The sequence below is a fragment of the Macaca fascicularis genome, chromosome 12 (assembly GCF_037993035.2).
Source record: "Macaca fascicularis isolate 582-1 chromosome 12, T2T-MFA8v1.1".
Lineage (NCBI taxonomy): Eukaryota > Metazoa > Chordata > Mammalia > Primates > Cercopithecidae > Macaca > Macaca fascicularis.
The window spans coordinates 137579410-137600187 of record NC_088386.1 but is presented as its reverse complement, the minus strand read 5'-3'; the positions used below and the strand labels follow the sequence as shown (position 1 = coordinate 137600187).

Below are 20778 nucleotides of genomic sequence, written 5' to 3'. Positions count from 1 at the left end.
CCCTCTGCTTCCTGAGAACACCGGGCCATGCGCCCTCCCCAAGGCTGTGACTCACCTCGGCCTAGGTGCCGGCACACCAGGGCTTGGGCAAAGATCATCTGTCCACACCGCAGCATGCAGCCCCAGCCTGTGTCCGAAGTGGGGCCTGTCCCCCCTGTCATGGCAGACAGAGAGAAGTGCTTATGGCCAGATGGCCCCACAGCCCACTAGCAGGAGGCAGCGGGTCAGTCCCACACCACAGGCACCGACTCCCTCATCCATCAGCTCCACTTGGGGCAACACACACCTCTTAGGACTCAGTAACACCAAGGGCCACATTTACTGGAGAGTGAAATGTCCCGACAACCTCCTCAAAATGGGCAAAACACATGAACAAGTCAGTCACGGAGCAAAAAGAAGGTCTGACAAACATATGAAGACACTGACCCCCATAAGTCATCCAGAAAATGCAAAGTTAAACAAGACAAGTCATTTTCCAATTACCAGAAAGGCAGAAATTCAAAGGTTTGATGACAACCAGTGCTGCCGAGAGCACCGGAAGGGCCACAAGCGCGGCAACTCAGCCCTTCCAGCACCGGTGCCTGGGCCCTTCCCTCACAGCCACTCCCTGGAGCCCAGAAAGATGGACAACATGCACCATGGAACCGCGCGGCATGTGACAGGCACGTGGGAAACACTGCCAGTCCATAGCAGGGGTCCAGTGGAATGCCACCGCACAGCAGTGACAACAGAGAGGGCCGCCTGTGTGGCAGGCAAGAGGCTGGCTGGTGGCTGCACACCACAGTGAGAAGCAGAGATTCAGGGGTCAGACCACAAGGTTCGCCCTGTGCCCACCTTTGGGCTTCCGGCAGCTTCTCCACGCACTGGCAAGGACGATAAACCCTGTGTCTTGGGGTAGTGGTGGCTGTCACCTACCGACAACCCAATCAGCAGTGCCCATGATCACCCTCGCTCCACTGCTGATAAAAACTTATCTCAGAGCCAGGCGTGCTGGTGTGCACCTGTAGTCCCAGACACTCAGGAGGCTGAGGGAGAATTGCTTGAGCCCAGGAGTTCAAGTCCAGCCTGGGCAACATGGCGAAACTCCATCTATTAAAAAAATGAATTAATAATTTTAAAAAATCATCTCTGTGGGGCTAAGAAGGAAACACACCACACTTGACCTTCAGGACTGCAATAGGGCTGCTTCATCTGCAGGGTTCATCCCCAGCTTCTACCTCCTGCACAGGGCCTCTGCCAAACCAGAAAGGCTTCGCTCCAGTCCTGTTCTCCTTCCCAGCACGCAGCAGGGTGGCTGTGAAGGAGATGGAGGCTGGGGGCAAACCTGCATCCAAGGCCGCCCAGAGAGCAAGTTCAGCGCAGCTGCAAAACAAGCCCTTGTGGAACGAGCAGTTATTCCCAGGGCACATCTGACAAGGTGTGTCATTAAAATCTATCATTAAATATCAATATTCCCAGGGTACATCTGACAAGGTGTGTCATTAAATATCAACCTAAGGAGACACTGTCGTATGTCCCTACGCGTCAGTGTTCTCCAACGTCAAGCCACTGTGGCTATTTGACTTCCACCTCACTTCAGGATCAAGAATGAAACTACCCCTAGAAGAGGGACCAAACCCTGACCTGGCACTGAGGAAGCGTGACGCCAGCCCAGCCCTCACCTCCGGCCTCAGTTCTCCGCTGGTGAGAGCAAGGCTGAGAACCAGTCCCCATCTCCTTCCAGCTCCAGGGCATACAACACTGATGAATGGCTTTTAACAGAACGTACTTTAGTGTTACATAAAAACATGTCACATTCACCTGGCCCTTCAAATCTCCCCACAGGTAAGTGTGGAAAATACTAAAAAAGACGAGGGCTACAGAGAATGGCTTCCAAACACTCTGGACCTAAGTAAGAAACACGTTGCAGAGCTGTGACCCAGAACACACATTCAAATACGCAACTAAAACTAAAATCCCTGAAGCAACATGCTGCCTGCCCACGGCGGACACACAGTTTTCTATGCCATTCCGTCCTACATTTAAAACAATGTTGGTCGTGACTCATGATACTGACTTCCAGCTGCAGGAATAAATTGTGATTTGCAGTTGAAAATACACTGGCCTGGAGTCAGGCCGTGGATTCTAGCTCTGCCACTACTACAAGGGAGGCCTCGGCCAATTCATTTAACCAGGATTGCTGTGAAGATTCAAATGAAGCACGTGGCATATTGAAGTCAAATCTACAAGCGTAAGTTTTCCTCTTTCCTAAAAACATGTATATTTTGTCCCGTGTTGTAATAAAACAGAGTACTTACCAATGGCTGGAAAGTTTTTCCTGTATGTAAACCAAAGTCTAGATGCCACATCAGACAAGATCTCGTCCTTTTCTAGAGGTTGTTTAAAAGAAAAAAAAACACACACACACACAACGCCTTAAGTTTGCAAGTCACATGTTATGGCAGAGTTAGCAGAGAACAATGATCACAAAATGCTTCTGCAGGCCAAGCGGTCAGACCAGGGTGGGCTCCAGCACAGCCGATACCTGTGAAAATGCTGTATTTTCTACCCAGTATCCAAACGGGCTCTGAGGTCTCCGGAAAATCTTCATACTCGGCAAACCGGAGAGTGTCGTAGGTCAGAGTGGCTGTTGAAACCAAAGACGCACAATTATCAGACATTTATAATTTCATAAACTAGTATCAAAAGAACCATTTATAGCACTTCTGTGCTGAAGAGAACAATCGTAAATTCTTGCAACAGCAGCACACCCTCTCGTATCTCGGGCGTACCAAGACACCCACCATGGATGGAGTAAACTCTTGGGAAAGTGCAGAAGGCCCTGCTGGGCAGCTGCTCCGCTAAGGTACGGGGACGGGAGGGGGGGCCAGCATGCTACTCCCTGAGCCTTTCATATTCTGAGCCACTGAGTCAGTGTCTAACAGCTGACACGAGGGTGAGGCCAAGCTAGGGGCCAACCTGAGGGGCAAGAAAGCAAAAAAATAAAATAAAAAGCCACCCGATTTGAGCACTTACTTTAGACTTAAAACATGTTTAAAACGTAAAGGACAAAAATAAAATGAAACCACCCCCTTCATCTTTGCTCACAAGGGAAGCCACAGAAGAAACAGAATAAGGAGTCATTTTTCATGGCCATCCTAAGGTTTACCAAATGGCACCTTGTCAGCATGTTCAGTCACTGTGATGAAGGCACATGCTCTGGGGCAAGAAACACTGAGTTGCTGGGAAGACTAGGGGTTCTGGTCTACCCCAATTTCCTGGTTAGGAGTAGGTGCTGGAGAAGAATGCGGTGCTACTCCCAGGTAGGAAGTCCACCCCTGGACACTGAGAGATCGAACTCTCTGCCAGGTCCCCAGAGGTACCTGGGTACAAAGAGCCTAGTAATCAAGGACTGAACCTGTTTTCATTCCAACAATGCTACCAGAAAAGCACTGCCACCACTTCCATGTGGCAACACCCCCACTTTCTTTTTTTTTTTTTTTGAGATGGAGTCTTGCTCTGTCACCCAGGCTGGAGTGCAGTGGCATCAGTGATCTCCGCTCACTGCAAACTCTGCCTCCAGGGTTCACGCCATTCTTCTGCCTCAGCCTCCCGAGTAGCTGGAACCACAGGCACCCGCCACCACGCCCGGCTAATTTTTTGTATTTTTAGTAGAGACGGGGTTTCACCATGTTAGCCAGGATGGTCTCGATCTTCTGACCTATGGATCTGCCCGCCTCGGCCTCCCAAAGTGCTGGGATGACAGGCATGAGCCACCGTGCCCGGCCAGCAACACCCCACTTTCTGAGGAGGCAGCTGGCTGCAGAGTCATGGTGTTTACCCGCTGCGCTAATGAGCCCTGCACGCCATCTTACTCTGTTTTATTTCAGTTAAGAAACTAGGCCAGGTGCAGTGGCTCACGCCTATAATCCCAGCACTCTGGGAAGCTGAGGTGGGCAGATCACCTGAGGCCAGGAGTTTGAGACCAGCCTGGGTCAGTATGGTGAAACTCCGTCTCTACTAAAAGTACAAAAATTAGCCAGGCATGGTGGCGGGTGCCTGTAATCCCAGCTACTTGGGAGCCTGAGACGGGAGAATCACTTGAATCCAGAGGTGGAGGCTGCAGTGACCTGAGATTGCGCCACTGCACTCCAGCCCGGGCGACAAGAGTGAAACTCCATCTCAAAAAGAAGGAGAAAAAAAAGAAACTAGAGAGGCCCAGGGTCTTCCTGTCCACAAAACTGTGGCTGAGGATACCCATGTCCCACAATGTTCCTGAAAAGAAGGCGCCAGCCAGCAGCAAGGCACCAGCCCAAACACCCACGTGACGAGATGCACATCGCGTATGCTGGGCTGGCATCAGAGGCATCTCTCTCCAGCTACTCTTCAGGCAACCGGGAACACACAACTCTCATCTGCTGCCTCTCCAGCTCTGATGGTGCCTGATCACTCATCCTTCACCAGCAACTTCACAGCAATCTTTTAAAAATCAAGCACTTATAAATTTCTCCCACATCTAAATTTACTATTTGATAACCACCCCACACTTCGAGATGAATGACACGCTAATTATAAAACAATACTGAAGACTACAAAAATACACAAATCACGTGAAGCCTCGTGGCCCAGCAATGACTCCTTCCAGAGTCTTTATGCGCAGGTTCATAGGTGAAATCATACTATGCCCGTGGTTTCCACGGCATTCTACGTAAACACAGATCTCCACGTAAGCTGATACTACAAAGCATCGTGTGTGTACTTCTGTGCTGTGCACACAGGCAGGGGGCAGTCAGAAGTCAAAGCCCAGCTTGGGTACTGGTAAACTGTAGTTTCCTGGACCACTTACTTAACTACTAGGTGTGAATGTTCCCTCATCCATAAAATGGGATAATAACAGGACAGCCTCAGCATGTGGCTGTGACGTTTCCATGAAACACTTCCAATGAGGTGCTGGCTGGCAGACAGAAGGGCTCCAATGTCAGCTCTGTCATTAACATCAAGGACTCAGAACCACAGGGTCAAAGGCACACACATTTTATTAGACCTAAAAGCCTGAATTGTATGCGCAGCTAATTCCCAAACAGGGTTTGGAAGTACCTGCAAGCATCTCCCTCGGTGCAGGCAGAACTACCAAATCCACAGCAGAGGGCCCTACGGGCATCGTTTAAAGGATTCTCAGCTGTGGGAGACCCCGGCCCCTCTCTGCCCTTTTCCTAGAGCAGTGCTGTGGCTTCCTGAGCAAGAAGACAGGCGTTGTGGAGTGGCTGGAGCCAGATGAAGCAAGCTTTCCACAGCAGGGCTTTGTCCAAGAGCTCTGCTCTTTTTTTTTCCTTTCTTTTTTTTTTTTTTCCGGAGACAGGGTCTCATGTGGTCACCCGGGCTGCAGTACAGTGGTGCAATCACAGCTTGCTGCAGCCTCAAACTCCCAAGCTCAATCAATCCTCCAGTCTCAGTCTCCTGAGCAGCTGAGACTACAGGCATGTGCCACCACACTCAGCTAATTTTTGTATTTTTTGTAGAGATGGGGTCTCATGATGTTGTCAAGCTGCTCTCAAACTCCTAGGCTCAAGCAATCCACCCGCCTCAGCCTCCTGAAGTGCTGGGATTACAGGCATGAGCCACTGCACCTGGCCCCCAAGAGCTCTGCTCTTACACATTTCACTTGTCCATGCTTTCAGAGACAGTATCAACCAAACTGCTTGGTGACTGTGAATAAATAAAGTCCAAGTTTAAATTCTCTCCCACCTTTTTATATATATAAGGTTACTTGTTTCTGCACATGATTATAAAAACTGAGTTGGGATGAATTAAGGTCCATGCCTTTTTTTTTTTTTTGTGATGGAGTCTCACTGTGTTGCCCAGGCTGGAGTGCAGTGGCATGATCTTGGCTGCATGCAGCCTCCATCTTCCAGGTTCAAGCAATTCTCCCGCCTCAGCTTCCCGAGTAGCTGGGATTACAGACACCTGCCACCATGCCCGGCTAATTTTTGTATTTTTGGTAGAGACAGGGTTTCACCATGTTGGCCAGGATGGTCTCGATCTCCTGACCTCAAGTGACCCATTTGCCTTGGCCTCCCAAAGTGCTGGGATTACAGGTGTGAGCCATCGCACCTGACCCACACCTATCTTTTTAAAGAGCTGAAAACCATCATGATGTCCCCGCTATCTCTCTAAAGCCACTCCTGAATCTTCAGAAGTCCCTGCTATTCTTTGACCTCTAGGCTTTATTCAGTATATAGACTAAAATCCAGAAAATTTATTCTCAAGGAAAAAGGATGCAAACACCACTGGTCTAATTTCAACGCTGCAGGACAATGATTCCATCTTGCTGTTGGAACATTCTTCTCATGTTTGAGACCGTTCCAAGGCATCAGCTTTGAACTAAAGATACACATATCTTTTATTTAAAGTACAGCAGAACTAAATGAACACTTTGGCAAGTATCTCTTTGTAGACTACAGATGTTCCTTAACTCAGGATGGGATCATGTCCAATAAACCCATTGTAAGTTGAAAATACTTAAGTCAAAAATGCACTGAGGCCAGGCACAGTGGCTCACGCCTGTAATCCCAGCACTTTGGGAGGCCAAGGAATTACCTGAGGTCAGGAGTTCCAGACCGGCCTGGTCAACATGGTGAAATCCCATCTCTTTTAAAAACACAAAAAATTACCCGGGCGTGGTGGCAGGCGCCAATAGTCCCAGCTACTCAGGAGGCTGAGGCAGGAGAATCGCTTGAACCCAGGAGGCGTAGCTGCAGTGAGCTGAGATCGCACCACTGCATTCCAGCCCGGGTGGCAGAGTGAAACTCTATCTCAAAAAAAAAAAATTGAATACATGTAACCTACCTAACATCACAGTGTAGCCTGGCCTGCCTTAAATGTGCTCAGAACACCTACCTTAGCCTACAACTGGGCAAACTCACCTGGCCACACAGTGCCCTGTAGAGCAGGGGTCATTCCCCCCTCATCACTGGCTGACGAGGAGCTCTCTGGCATCTCCAGAGTACCTGGGGGCATATTGCTGGCCCAGGAAAAGACCAAAATTCAAAACATAAGTATGGTTTCTGTAGAATGCATACTGCTTTCACACTCGTAAAGCCAAAGAACTGTAAGTCAAACCATGGTAGTTTGGAAACCATCTGTATTTCAGAAGAATGTGGTGTATGTCATTGGGAAAAGGACCATATTGTTGAATCAATAGCAGTCTGTAGTATCAGAATCTGGAAACTGAGAAACAGGATGTCTAGTTTCCCATATTAAAAATATAAATGATAAAGGAATGAGAGAAGTAGATAAGGAAGAAAAGGAAAAAGGCTCCCTCTGAAAGTAGGGTAACGAGGCCTGAGCAGCTGTGAAGTTGAGAGATTTTCAACACGGCAGCAGTAAAATGCAAAGTCGTTTTATTTCTTAGATTTATTAGTAAACTTTATAGGCAAGGAAGCCAACTTCAGAGTGAAGAGAATAAGAGGTGTTCCATTAAGTTCAAATACACCACCACACCTCCAGCTGTAACTGGGAAAATTACCGGTGTGTGGCCTCAGATTCCTCACTGCATAAACCATCAAGGAGACAGGAAACCCGAGGGGAGCAAAACCAAGGAGCAGTCACAGTGCTTGGCGGTGAACAGGAGCAGCACAGCCGCGGCAAACATGACCCATGGGGTCCCTAAGGAGGGCTCCCACACCACTGTGCCCCAAGCTGCGCTGCTCCTCCGTCTGGAGAAATGCACTCCAGCCCTCCCCAGAATCCTGCCCTCTGTTGGGAGTGAGTCACACATTCCCCTAGGACTAGCTGCGGACACACTGAAAACACGATCCCTTGCTTCTCCCACCACACCGCGCCCTCCTCTCTGTACCGTGGAGGACGCTGCGAGTGGGGAGTGTCCGCACGTCACACCTGGAGCACGTTCCTGACAGCAGAGCACCAGCTGTGGAGTCAGAAGTCTGAGCCCACCACTGAGCAGCCACGCAGCCTTCCAGGCAAGTGACCGTCCTGTGACTTGATGTCCTCGCTGTGAGACGGACAAGGTGCAGGAAGAGCTCTAAACCACACAGGAGCAGCGACCGCTCTCTCAAGGCCAGCCTTCTCAAACCACTGAAACGGGTGAGCAGTCAAGACCCGGCATGGATGGACGTATTATGTAAGCAGAGGTGCAGCAGAGTACAAGGTCAACAGACACCCAACCAAACGTGAGTCTCTATTAACGCTGAATCCAACATAACACACCTTCCTCCGAGAGAGTGACGGCATTTCGAGAGCAAGAGCCTGCCGCCCCGCTTCACGGGCTGGCTCCAAGGACCAGAGAGACCTGCAGCAATTCCTACAACAGAGCCAACGAAGACTCAGACTCGCATCCCTTCAGTTATGAGGACGGCTTCCCTGTACTCTGGGGGGGCCCACGTTGTCCCTCTCATGGAGGACAGGAGGGAATGCGCTAGGCAGGCCCTCCGGGCAGAACTCACTCCTCCTGGACACCCTCACAGCTCCAGCTGAAGAGGAAGACACAACAAGGAGCCGTGGACTGAGGCATCTGGAACAGTACAGACCGCTCCCTGACCTTCCAGATCTTACTTTATGATGGAGGAAGGACTGAGGCATCAGAATGGTACAGAGACCTCTATGACCTTCCAGATCCTACTTTATAATGGAGGAAGGAGAACTTTTTTAGAATTAACACTTCTAATTTCTTTTTTTTTTTTTTTTTTTGAGATGGAGTTTTGCTCTTATCACCCGGGCTGGAGTGCAATGGCACAATCTTGGCTCACTGCAACCTCCACCTCCCGGGTTCAAGCACTTTTCCCGCCTCAGCCTCCCAAGTAGCTGGGATTACAGGCATGTGCCTTCACGCCTGGCTAATTTTGTATTTTTAGTAGAGATGGGTTTCTGCCATGTTGGTCAGGCTGGTCTCGAACTCCTCATCTCAGATGATCAGCCTACCTCAGTCTCCCAAAGTGCTGGGATTACAGGTGTGAGCCTCCGCGCCTGACCAATACCTCTGATTTCTACTGAGGTTTGTTTCTGGAGTCTGAGAGCCTGCTCGATAGCTACAGGACAGACACAAGCCTGGACTTCTTCCAACATCAGTCTCCTCACCCACGAAATGGGGCACAGCCACCAGTTTTCCCAGTGGGGTGAGAACCCACAATGGGTGCAAAACGCTCACAATCACTAACATTTAGATCGACCAACACGATGATTCCATTCTCAAACGTTCCTTCTTTTTTTTGACACAGGGTCTGGCTCTGTCACCCAAGCTTGAGTGCAGTGGTGTGATCTCAGCTCACTGCAACCTCCCCCTCCCAGCCTCAAGGGATCCTCCCACCTCAGCCTCCTGAGTAGCTGGGACTACAGGCATGCACCATCATGCCTAATTTTTGTATTTTTTTGTAGAGGTGGGGTTTTGCTATGTTAACCAGGCTGGTCTCGAACTCCTGGGCTCCAGTGATCCACCCACCTCAGTCTCCCAAAGTGCTGGGACTACAAGTGTGAGCCACCACGCCTGGCCAGGCTCCTTCACTGACTCTCAGATGAATGAGATCCACTTAGGCCTCAGGCCAGCTGCCTCAGCGATTCTCCACGGAGAGGTTTCCTTGCCTTATTTCACAGCCCGTCATAATTCCACCATCTTCACATGCTGTGTCATGTGATTTATAAGGTAATTCATGCAGCCCCTGACAGAAAAGGAGTCAAGCTTCGAAAAAAATACCCATTGGCCGGGCACAGTGGCTCATACCTGTAATCCCAGAACTTTAGGAGGTCGAGGTGGGTGGACTGCCTGAGGTCAGGGCTTCAAGACCAGCCTGGCCAACATGGCAAAACCCTGTTGCAGTGAGCCGAGATCACGCCACTGCCCTCCAGCCTGGATGACAGAGAAAAAAAAATATATATATATACATACACACACACACACACACACACACACACACACACCCATCTCCAGACTCCCAGGTAAGGATTTTAATTTGAAATTAGATAACATGCAAGGTCAGGTGCGGTGGCTCATGCCTGTAATCCCAGCACGTTAAGAGGCCAAGATGAGAGGATCACTTAAGCCCAGGAGTTTGAGACCAGCTTGGACAACACAGGGAGATCCTGTCTCTCTTTAAAAAAAAAAAAAAAAATTAGCTAGGCGTGGACACCTGTAGTTTTAGCTACTGAGGAACGTGAGGCAAGAAGATCATTTGAGCCCAGGAGACCAAGGCTGCAATGAGCTGTGGCTGCCACACTGTACTCCAGTCTGGGCGATGAAGTGAGACCCTGCCTCAAAAAAATCAAAATAAGATGACACACAGGAGGAACAAGATGAAGAGGTAGGCCGGGTGTGGTGGCTCACGCCTGTAATCCCAGCACTTTGGGAGGCCGAGGTGGGCAGATCACTTGAGGTCAGTAGTTCGAGAACAGCCTGGCCAACATGGTGAAACCCCATCTCTACTAAAAATATTTTAAAAATTAGCCAGGCATGGTGGTGCACAACTGTAATCCCAGCTACTCGGGAGGCTGAGGCAGGAGAATCTCTTGAACCCAGGAGGCAGAGGCCGCAGTGAGCCAAGATATAGCCACAGCACTCCAGCCAGTCTGGGCGACAGTGAGACTCCATCTGGAAAAAAAAAAAAAAAAAAGACGGAGAGATACTGTACACTTTAAGAAAGAGTCCCCCTTAGAAGCAGTTCTCCCATTTGGTCAGCTGGATCCCAGACACATGATTTTCCACACCTCTTCCCTGGGACTTCTGCGATCACAAGCAGAAGAAGGCAGATGGCATTTTAATAACATAGTAATTCCATTAGAAAAAAATGTGACTTAATATTATTAATCTGACAGGCAGAAATGTCGGGAATTGGACTCAATGAATTTAACCAACTTCTCTCCATTTAGTACCAATTACACTTCATTCAACCAGGGAGAACTACAAAAAACATACAAGTAAATTTAAGAGCTTGCTGTAAAGCACTTCATTTCGAAGAAATCTTCCTAAAACACTTAGAAGTTATTTTCCAAAAGATTTATATTTTATAAATTCAACAAAGCGTTCTTCTTTTCCTTTAGAAAACTGTTAGCTTTAAGATAAGTTTGCATACGATTACTCTTTTTAAAATCCCCAAGAGTTTACATGAGAATGCTAGTAGTTCAGCCCTGAATGAAAATAGAGAAAGAGAGAAAAGAACTCCAAATTTAGCTACATCAGAAAACTAGAAAACAGTTTCAGTGCACACACTGGGCAGAACGTGCACATTCAAACCCACTCCCCAGCAGCCTCTGCATTCATTACATGTCACGCTAACATACAGGATTTATGTTAAACTCTACACACTGGAAGTTTTTATAATAGGAGAATGTGTAGGTTATCATTAATTCAAGTTGTTTTTTTTTTTTTTTTTACCAACCACATGCCAGACACAAGTGATGCAAGCACAAGATACCAGCTCTGTCCTCAAAGAATGGCAGTCTGGCTATTAAAGTGCTGGCACCTGCCAGTCCTCTGAATAGGGAGCGTGCTTTTAGGGACAGTGCTGGAACTGGTGGAGAACACAGCCACACTGTGGTCTGCCTGCCACCTCCTGGACCTCCCCATACCCGCAGAGGCCCTTGGCCTCTTTTCTTTCCCACCCACATTCAGACCCTGGGTAACCTCACCTGATGTGACCTCCAGTCTACCTCCAGCCCAGGCTTATTCTTTTAGCTCCAAACCTGTAGACCCAAAAGCCCACTGGACATTGCTACAAGGATGTCTAACAGGCACCTCACATTCAACACACATAAATCCAAACTCACAACAGAAAGCTTCCCACCAGGCAGGACCTCCCCAAGTCTTCCCCATCTGAGTTTCTTAGCTCAGGTCATACACTCTGGGGACATCTTAACTCCTCCCTCTCTACCCATCCCTCTCCCAACTTCCAATCTATAAACGAATTCTATTGTCTCAACCTCCAAAACACATGCAGAAGTCAACCTCTTACCCACCGTGAACTAAGCCACTGGCATCTCCTTGCTAGCTTGTTCAACAGTCTCTTAGCTGGAATCCTTGCCTCTGCCCTTGCCCCTCTGCAGTACATTCTCAAAAGAGATGCCAGAGCAAGCCTGTTAAACAGTCTATCATGTTACTCCTCCTCTTGAACAAAACCTTCCGAAGGGTTGCCATCCTATTCAGAATAAACACTGAAGTCCTCACTATGACCTGGCAAGGCACCACTACTGAACCTAAGTCACCTCTTTATCCTCAGCTCCTGCTTTTCCCTCCACCACCCGCTGCACCCTAGCCACACCAGGCTCTTCCTACCTGCCCTTCCTCCTACACTGCTTGAGGCTTGGTCAAAACTTCACCTTCAGAGTGAGACCCTTCCTGGCCATCCTGGCTACAATTCTGATCCTCCTCATCCTCGGTCCAAGTCACTGTCCCCCAGGAGCCACGCACTTCGCTGCTAATGCTGGTCTCATGTGTAGAACGTTAGTTACCCCAGGGCAATGGTTTTCATCTATGTTGTTACTTCTCTAGTCCTAGCGTCTAGAACAATGCCTAACACATACCTGACAGTCAGTAATAAACAGTGTATTGAATGAATGACTATCAGAACAAACAGAAACTGTATTACACATGGTCAAGGAAGGCAGAATCTTCAAGAACTCTAGAGATCAGAGGAGGGCAGATCATTAATCATCCCTGAAAGGAAATATAGCATCAAGTAAGAAGGAAAATTCCCCATGATATCCTACAAACATCATAAATGTTTTTATCAGCATAAACAGAGACCTTTAAATGCAAGCGACTTTCCTACTCTGATTCCGCATGCAGCAGCATCCCGTGTCCTATTAAAGTATCATCGTGTCAATATGGTAGTCAAGAGAAAATAAAAGACAAAAATAAACTATCATCATGTAACAACATAACTGTTCTCCTAACTTGAACATGATGATTTTCATATTTTAGGTCATGTGATCGACCCTGAACTCTGTTTTTGACCTTAACCAAGTCTCTCATATGATACTCCAGTGTCAAGGTATCGAAATGATAGAGGCAGGGGGGAGACAAATCCTAGGCAGAGAGGGGCGAGTCACCAGTGAAACCCAACCTTCAAGCCACAGTTTAAAGCCTGAAAGCCAAGCAACAAGTCTCCGATAAATCCACAGACTGGACTGCAAACCTCTCTTCCTGTTTGGTGCGCTTTCCTCTAATTAATCCCCACCCTTCACCTATTTTACATATACTTACCCTTCTCTAATTGGTTTATTACACTGTTGTGCCCATCTTTGAGTGGTGACTTTGTTTTAGCCTTTTTTGCATACTCACAAGCAAATCAGCACACACTCCCCATTCTGAGCCCATAAAAGCCCTGGACCCAGCCACACCAAGGGAGACCACCTGACTTTGGGTGGAAGACCACCCTTGAGTCCCCTTTCTGCTGAGAGCTGTTTCATCACTCAATAAAACTATTCTCCACCCTCCTCACTCTTCGATTGTCGGTATAATCTCATTCTTCTTGGACGTGGGACAAGAACTAAGGACCCAATGAATGCAGGTACAAAGAAAGCTGTAACACTATGGCCCTCGGCCCTCTGCTGGGAAAGGGCAGTCGCCCCACGTGACAGCCCACAGCAACGGGAAGCAGCTGGGGGGATGGAGGTAGCCCCAGAGCTATAGCCTGGAGCAGGGCAATGGGAGTGACAGGGCTGTTGACACTTTGCAACACCCTCTCTTAGGCTTCAGGGTTGCAAGCATCCCTGCTTGGGCGCCACTACCTTCCCCTTGTCTGGACACCAGAATCCACTGCCCCCTTGTCTGGATGCTGGAGTCCACTGTGGGAGTTGCTTGCCACACGTCTAGCTGTAAGCTCTGCAGATCCCACTCTGGTGTCTGCACTTGAAACAGCTGGCGGGACCCGGCACTCACTCACCCACACACCCACTCCCGCCAGGGGCTGAGCATGAAGTCATGGCGGCCATGGTATCCGTGCCAGAGTGCAAACCAGGTGCCACCCGGTGGGCCAAGTAGACAGGGCATCTCCTGCGGCGAGCCCGGACCCAGGCAAGGCCTGGGCAGGGGCCTCGCCAGCTGGAGGTCTCTGGCTGGCAAAGTGGCTGAGAAAAATCCTGCATCACAAACAATAATACCTAATAAGATATAATACAACAGTTGTAAAATAGTAAACAACAAATAGCACACAGCTGCGAATAGTACAACCGTGTCTGACAGTTATTCTAAAACACAAACTTCACAAGATACACATGCTCCTTAGGGAGTCAGGGCTCCTGTTTCCTCCAACCACCTACCACATTTAAGCGGGGAGCAGCTTCAAATGATTTATTTTTTTTTTATTTTTTATTTTTTTTGAGACGGAGTCTCGCTCTGTCGCCCAGGCTGGAGTGCAGTGGCGCGATCTCGGCTCACTGCAAGCTCCGCCTCCCGGGTTCCCGCCATTCTCCTGCCTCAGCCTCCTGAGTAGCTGGGACTACAGGCGCCCGCCACCACGCCCGGCTAATTTTTTTTTTTTGTTTTTTTAGTAGAGACGGGGTTTCACTGTGGTCTCGATCTCCTGACCTTGTGATCCGCCCGCCTCGGCCTCCCAAAGTGCTGGGATTACAGGCTTGAGCCACCGCGCCCGGCCAGCTTCAAATGATTTAAACAGATATTGGCAATACACATTACAGTTTTCCTACTCAGATCTTAATAAATTCGTGTTGTAGCTGCCAGAAAAATAATAAGTAAAGATTGACATTCAGAATGACAGAATTAAACCAGATGAAAATCTTTCTTTACAGAAAGGGGATACTTGATAAAAAGCAAATCAGTTCCCAAAAGAATGAATGGGCTAAAACTTCTGTGTAAAAATGTATCAAGGGCTACTGGGCAAGCGATGGGTTTGGTACCGACTTAAAACTATCTTGCCAGCAAAAATGGAGCGGAAGCATGAAAGAATAGGCAAAAACACCAACACTACACACACACACACACACACACACACACACACACACACACACACACACACACACACAATCTCTCTCTCATGAACCCAAGAAACTAAGACCCGATGACACAAATTCACTGTTTCTCTTTCTCGTCGCGGAAAAGCAGCTTGGAGGACCTACTGGTTACTAAATTGAAAACAAACACAAAAAATATGCGTATATTGTGATGGACATGTCATGTTTCTCGCCTCCAACCTACCAATAACTTCATAAAAGTTAAAGAATTTCCATCCCTTCACGCTCAGCTGCGGGAAGGCCACGCTTTCGCCCGCCGCTGGCGTTCCCGGTCCCGACCGCGGCCGCCCCGTCCGCCGCCGCGCCACTCCCCGCCCGGCAGGCTCCGCCGCTCTCCACGGCCGACCTGGCGCAAGGGCCCGTGCAGCCACAACCTCCAGAGCGCTCCCGGCGGGACCAGAAAAGCAGCAGAAGCTCCAGGGCAACCGACAGCCGGTTCCGCGGCGCAGAGCGCCGCCGTCCCCCTCTCGCGCCCACCGCCCACCACCCACCAACACCGCCCCGCGCTCCCGCAGCGCCCGCCGCCCCGGCCCAGCCTGGCCCGCACCGGTGTGCCCAGGAGCGAGTCGCGGCAGCCCGGCCCCGAGCAGCGGAGGCCGATGATAAGGCGAGCACCTCCTGCGGAAAGGCAGGCCGCCGGCAACCCCTCACCTGCGTCCATCTTCCCAGTCCGGCCGCCGACTGACCCAAGCGGCGTCGCTCCGACGGGCCCGCAGCGCGACGCGGCGACGGGACGCCGCGGGGGCCAATCGGGGCGCGCGGCAGGCGGCAAAGAGGATACGGCGCGCAAGCGGAAATACGCGGGAGCCGCCATTTTGGCGTACGGCCGGGCCAACGCGAGCCCGGAGCGCCCTGCGAGCGGCGTGGAGTCGTGTCGCGGGACGAGGGCTCGCTCTGCTGTCCGACGGGACACTGCGTGCCATGGGTGGCGCTTCCTCCTCTTAGAGGACCCGGGAGCAGTTGTCCAGGCGGCAGGGGCGGGCTCTGTCCCTGTCCGAGCAGCCATCTTGCGGTACGGACGTGCCCGGCGCGCCCATGTCGCCGTACGGACTGGCCCCGCCGGGGCGACTCCACCGCCCGCCTGCCCGCCTGCCGGCGGACGCTGCGAGGGGCCGGCTGCGCCCCGCTGGTCCCGAAGACGCCCGAACCCGCGCCTGGCCAGGACGCGGGCGGGGGCGAGGGCGGGGGCGGGGGCGGGGGCGGGCCCGCGGCGGGCGTCTGCGCCTCCATCTTGCCGTACGGCGCGGACGCCGCGGGCCGGCCCACGTCCCGAGCCGTGTCGCCGCCGCGCTCCCTCCCTCGGGGCGGTCCGCGGGCGGGCGGGCGGCGAGGGCCGGGGCCTGGCGGCGCGGCTGGGCCAAGGCCCGCAATGGTGATCTGCTGTGCGGCCGTGAACTGCTCCAATCGGCAGGGCAAGGGCGAGAAGCGCGCCGTCTCCTTCCACAGGTACGCGGGCCCCGGGCCGCCACGCCCCCGCCCCGGCCCGGCCCTGCGGGGAAACTGAGGCCCCGCGGCCGGCCCGAACGCAGGGGGCGGGGGCGCCGGGCCTCGGCTGCCGGGGCGCGGGGGAGCGGGCGTGGGCGCTGTGTGACCTTGGCCCGGCCGCCGTCTCTGGGCCGGGCGCCTCGGGCAGAGCGGCCGCCCCCACCCCGGCCGCCCGGGTCCGCCCTGCGCGCGATCGATCCGGCCGGCGCCGCGGCTTCAGAAGCCGCACGTTCTGGAAGCGCAGGTCCCGGGCCGATTGTCCTGCTCGGCCGCGACTGCTGCCTCTCCGGACCGCGGGCGGTCGGCCTGGATGTCTGCGAGCAGGAGCGGCCGGGCAGATGCGACCTGCGCCTCCCTTGCTGACAGCCCCCGAGAGGGCTTTCCGGGACGGGGCCCCCGATCCCGGGACGCGGGTCTGCGCTGAGAGCCTGCGGGACGGCCGGCTGGGGACCGCATCCTCCCGCGCTCCCTTAGAGCCTGGCCCGGGGCTCTCGGCCGCTTCCCACGTGGGCCCCCGCGGCAGGGCCCAAACCCCCCTAAGGCCTTGTGGGTTCAGCCTATTTCAGTGAGATTTCTGCGGATTACACGCGGGAGGCACCAGAACCGCGAACAGACTTTGAAAACCACTTTGTAGATGTTTCTGTTTTTTGTTGCAGGGTGTTATTTAAGTTTTAAAGACGGCAGTGGCACGTGTTATTTATAGTGTTATTGAAAGTTCACAGTAGTTTGCTGTCAGTCTTAAATCATTACAATGTATTATAAGAATTAGTAACTTTAGATTATTTCACAAGTCAGCCAGATGACAATTTCCTTCAGAGCTTGTGTCCTAGAAGTTTTGTTGCTATTTTTTGAAAACAAGGCAACGTGTTGCAACGGTCTAACATGGTATGGGGGGAAAGGACACCGGAATTGGGGGTGGGGGGCGTACCTTTGGAGTTGGCCTCACAAAGCATTCAGAAAGGAGGTTAGAAGGTCCTGTTGCTTAGAACGTCCCGGTCCATCCTGTTAGGGTTTGTCCTGGTCCATGCTGGCCTCAGGTGGAGCAAATAGCAGTTAGAACTGACCACCTTGCCCCTTATGTGCACCTTAGGGCCTGATTTTTTGTTTTTGTTTTTGTTTGTTTTTTCCGTTTTTTTTTTTTTTTTTTTTTTTGAGACGGAGTCTCCCTCTGTCGCCCAGGCTGGAGTGCAGTGGCGCGATCTCGGCTCACTGCAACCTCCACTTCTGGGTTCAAGCGATTCTCCGGCTTCAGCCTCCCAAGTAGCTGGGATTACAGGCACGCGCCACCACGTCCGTCTAATTTTTTTGTACTCTTAGTAGAGACAGGGTTTCGCCATATTGGCCAGGCTGGTCTCGAACTCTGGCCTCAAAGTCCTGACCTCAAATGATCCACCTGCCTCGGCCTCCCAAAGTGCTGGGATTGCAGGCATAAGCCACCCCGCCAGGCTCAGGCCTGTTTTCTTAAACACACAGCTTGCCTTAATGAAGAAATGGTTATGAAGGATCTTTATTAGGTAATAAAGAAGAAATGGCTAAGCATCCTATTCAGTTTCTTCCTGCGCCGGTTGCTTTTCTCCCACAATTTTTAAATTATGGTATAATACATGTAACATGAAATTTACCATCCTAACTTTTTTTGGAGACAGAGCCCCACTCTGTCACCCTGGCTGGAGTGCCGTAGTGTGACCATAGCTCACTGCAGCCTCAACCTCCTGGACCCAAGTGGTCCTCTCACCTCAGCCTCCAGAATAGCTGGGATCACAGGCATGAGCTGCGGCTCCCAGCCTTTCCTACCACTTTTTCCAGTGTACAGTTCATGGCAGTAAATACTTTCACATTGTTGTGTAACCGTCACTACCATCCATCTCCAGAATTATTTTTATTTTCTAAAGCCTAATCTCTGCACCCGTTAAACACTAACACCCCAGTCCTCCTCTCCCTGGGCTCTGGTAACCCCCATTCTCCTGTCTCTTTTTTTTTTTTTTTTTGAGACGGAGTCTCGCTATGTTGCCCAGGCTAGAGTGCAATGGCGCAATCTCGGCTCACTGCAAGCTCCGCTTTCCGGGTTCACGCCATTCTCCTGCCTCAGCCTCCCGAGTAGCTGGGACTACAGGCGCCCGCCACCACGCCGGGCTTTTTTGTATTTTTAGTAGAGACGGGGTTTCACCCTGTTAGCCAGGATGGTCTCGATCTCCTGACCTTGTGATCCGCCCGCCTCAGCCTCCCAAAGTGCTGGGATTACAGGCGTGAGCCGCCGCGCCCGGCCTCTCCTGTCTCTGTGAATTTGATTACTCTAAGTACCTCACGTGAGTGGTGTCATGCAGTGTTTGTCTTTTTGCAACTAACCTATTTCATTCAGTATAATGTCCTCAAGGTTCATCTGGGTTGGTTGATTTTTTTTTGAGGGGAGAAGACTGGGTCTCGCTCTGTTCCCCAGGCTGGGGAGCAGTGGTGCAGTCTTAGCTCACTGTAACTTCGAATTTCTGGGCTCAAAGAATCCTCAAGCCTCAGGCTCCCGAGTAGCTGGAACTGCAGGCAAGCACCACTGTGGCCTGTCCCTGGGCTGTTGACTTTTAAAAGGAGCATTTTTATTCCTGGAGGTGGGCTTGCAGCAGGAACACAGAACTGTAGCTCTGGAGTCTTCTGGAGGTCTCCAGATTCTCAGCCGCTTGTGCACAGCCAGGGCTGCATTGGTGCAGTCCTGACCTCTCACGCCCCAGTCTATGTGAGCTGGCCCTGGTTTTAGCACCCAGAGTCCTACCTTCCAGGCAGTTTGGGAGGGTTAGTTAGCAGTCAGCTCCTAGGAGCTATTTCCTGCTGTCCTGAGGCCGCCCTGGCACTGTCTCTCAGCATCCGGTGTCCCCATAGGGCATTTACCACAGCTGGGGAGCAGTTGGTTACCTTCTTTCCCATCCGCCCTACAGACTGTAAGCTCTGTATGGATAGACAACGGGTCTTTCAGATTTCTACTCCAGTAGAAGATGTTTCTTAAATTTTTTTGAAGTATTTTTTTAAGTGGATGAATTCAATACAGCTTAGGGTGCTTGCAAAAATACTTGTTTTGCTTTTACACTTGATTATTTTAAGGGGAGACATTTAATTATTTCTAATTACTTTGTCGTTTGTCCCGTAGGTTCCCGCTAAAGGACTCAAAACGTCTAATCCAATGGTTAAAAGCTGTTCAGAGGGATAACTGGACTCCCACTAAGTATTCATTTCTCTGTAGTGAGCATTTCACCAAAGACAGCTTCTCCAAGAGGCTGGAGGACCAGCATCGCCTGCTGAAGCCCACAGCTGTGCCATCTATCTTCCACCTGACTGAGAAGAAGAGGGGGGCTGGAGGCCATGGCCGCACCCGGAGGAAAGATGCCAGCAAGGCCACAGGGGGTGTGAGGGGACACTCGAGCGCCGCCACCGGCAGAGGAGCTACAGGTTGGTCACCGTCCTCGAGTGGAAACCCGATGGCCAAGCCAGAGTCCCGCAGGTTGAAGCGAGCTGCTCTGCAGGGTGAAGCCGCACCCAGGGCGGCCCAGGAGGCCGCCAGCCAGGAGCAGGCCCAGCAAGCCTTGGAACGAACTCCAGGAGACGGACTGGCCACCACGGTGGCAGGCAGCCAGGGAAAAGCAGAAGTGTCTGCCACAGATGCTGGCGATGAGAGCACCAACCCCTCCATCGAAGGGGGCGTGGCAGATAAGAGTGGCATTTCCATGGATGACTTTACGCCCCCAGGATCTGGGGCGTGCAAATTTATTGGTTCACTTCATTCGTACAGTTTCTCCTCCAAGCACACCCGAGAAAGGCCATCTGTCCCCCGAGAGCCCATTGACCGTAAGAGGCCGAAGAAAGATGTGGAACCAAGCTGCAGTGGGAGCAGCCTGGGGCCCGACAAGGGCCTGGCCCAGAGTCCCCCCGGCTCATCACTTACCGCGACACCGCAGAAGCCTTCCCAGAGCCCCTCCGCCCCTCCCGCCGACGTCACCCCAAAGCCAGCCACGGAAGCCGTGCAGAGCCAGCACAGCGATGCCAGCCCCATGTCCATCAACGAGGTCATCCTGTCGGCGTCGGGGGCTTGCAAGCTTATCGACTCACTGCACTCCTACTGCTTCTCCTCCCGGCAGAACAAGAGCCAGGTGTGCTGCCTGCGGGAGCAGGTGGAGAAGAAGAACGGCGAGCTGAAGAGCCTGCGGCAGAGGGTCAGCCGCTCCGACAGCCAGGTGCGGAAGCTACAGGAGAAGCTGGACGAGCTGAGGAGAGTGAGCGTCCCCTACCCGAGTGGCCTGCTGTCGCCCAGCCGCGGTCAGTACCGGAGCCTCGCGTACCCATGCTCCCTTCCCGTTA

At 51.7% G+C, this 20778-nt stretch overlaps 2 protein-coding genes across 13 annotated transcripts in view; one reads left to right on the top strand and one right to left on the bottom strand.

Moving 5' to 3' along the window:
- ATG4B (autophagy related 4B cysteine peptidase) overlaps nucleotides 1-15638 on the bottom strand; it is a 31313-nt gene extending 15675 nt beyond the window's left edge. For 2 of the 12 annotated variants that reach the window (XM_005574890.5, XM_045368138.3), the window contains exons 1-4: nucleotides 15607-15638; nucleotides 2525-2626; nucleotides 2298-2369; nucleotides 56-154 (exon numbers count right to left, since the gene is read on the bottom strand). In XM_005574890.5, coding sequence (XP_005574947.3) covers nucleotides 56-154; nucleotides 2298-2369; nucleotides 2525-2626; nucleotides 15607-15616 — 283 coding nt within the window. In that variant the 5' untranslated portion in view covers nucleotides 15617-15638. Of the gene's footprint in view, nucleotides 1-55; nucleotides 155-286; nucleotides 1295-2297; nucleotides 2370-2524; nucleotides 2627-9712; nucleotides 9839-15139; nucleotides 15423-15502 lie in introns of those variants that run through there. The other 10 variants (XM_005574891.5, XM_074010828.1, XM_074010831.1 and 7 more) reach the window with 9 other exon arrangements.
- A 560-nt stretch (nucleotides 15639-16198) lies between these two features.
- THAP4 (THAP domain containing 4) overlaps nucleotides 16199-20778 on the top strand; it is a 45902-nt gene continuing 41322 nt past the window's right edge. The window contains exons 1-2 of the mRNA XM_005574888.5: nucleotides 16199-16401; nucleotides 19574-20736. Of these exons, the coding sequence (XP_005574945.2) occupies nucleotides 16325-16401; nucleotides 19574-20736 (1240 nt within the window). The 5' untranslated portion in view covers nucleotides 16199-16324. The remainder of the gene's footprint in view (nucleotides 16402-19573; nucleotides 20737-20778) is intronic.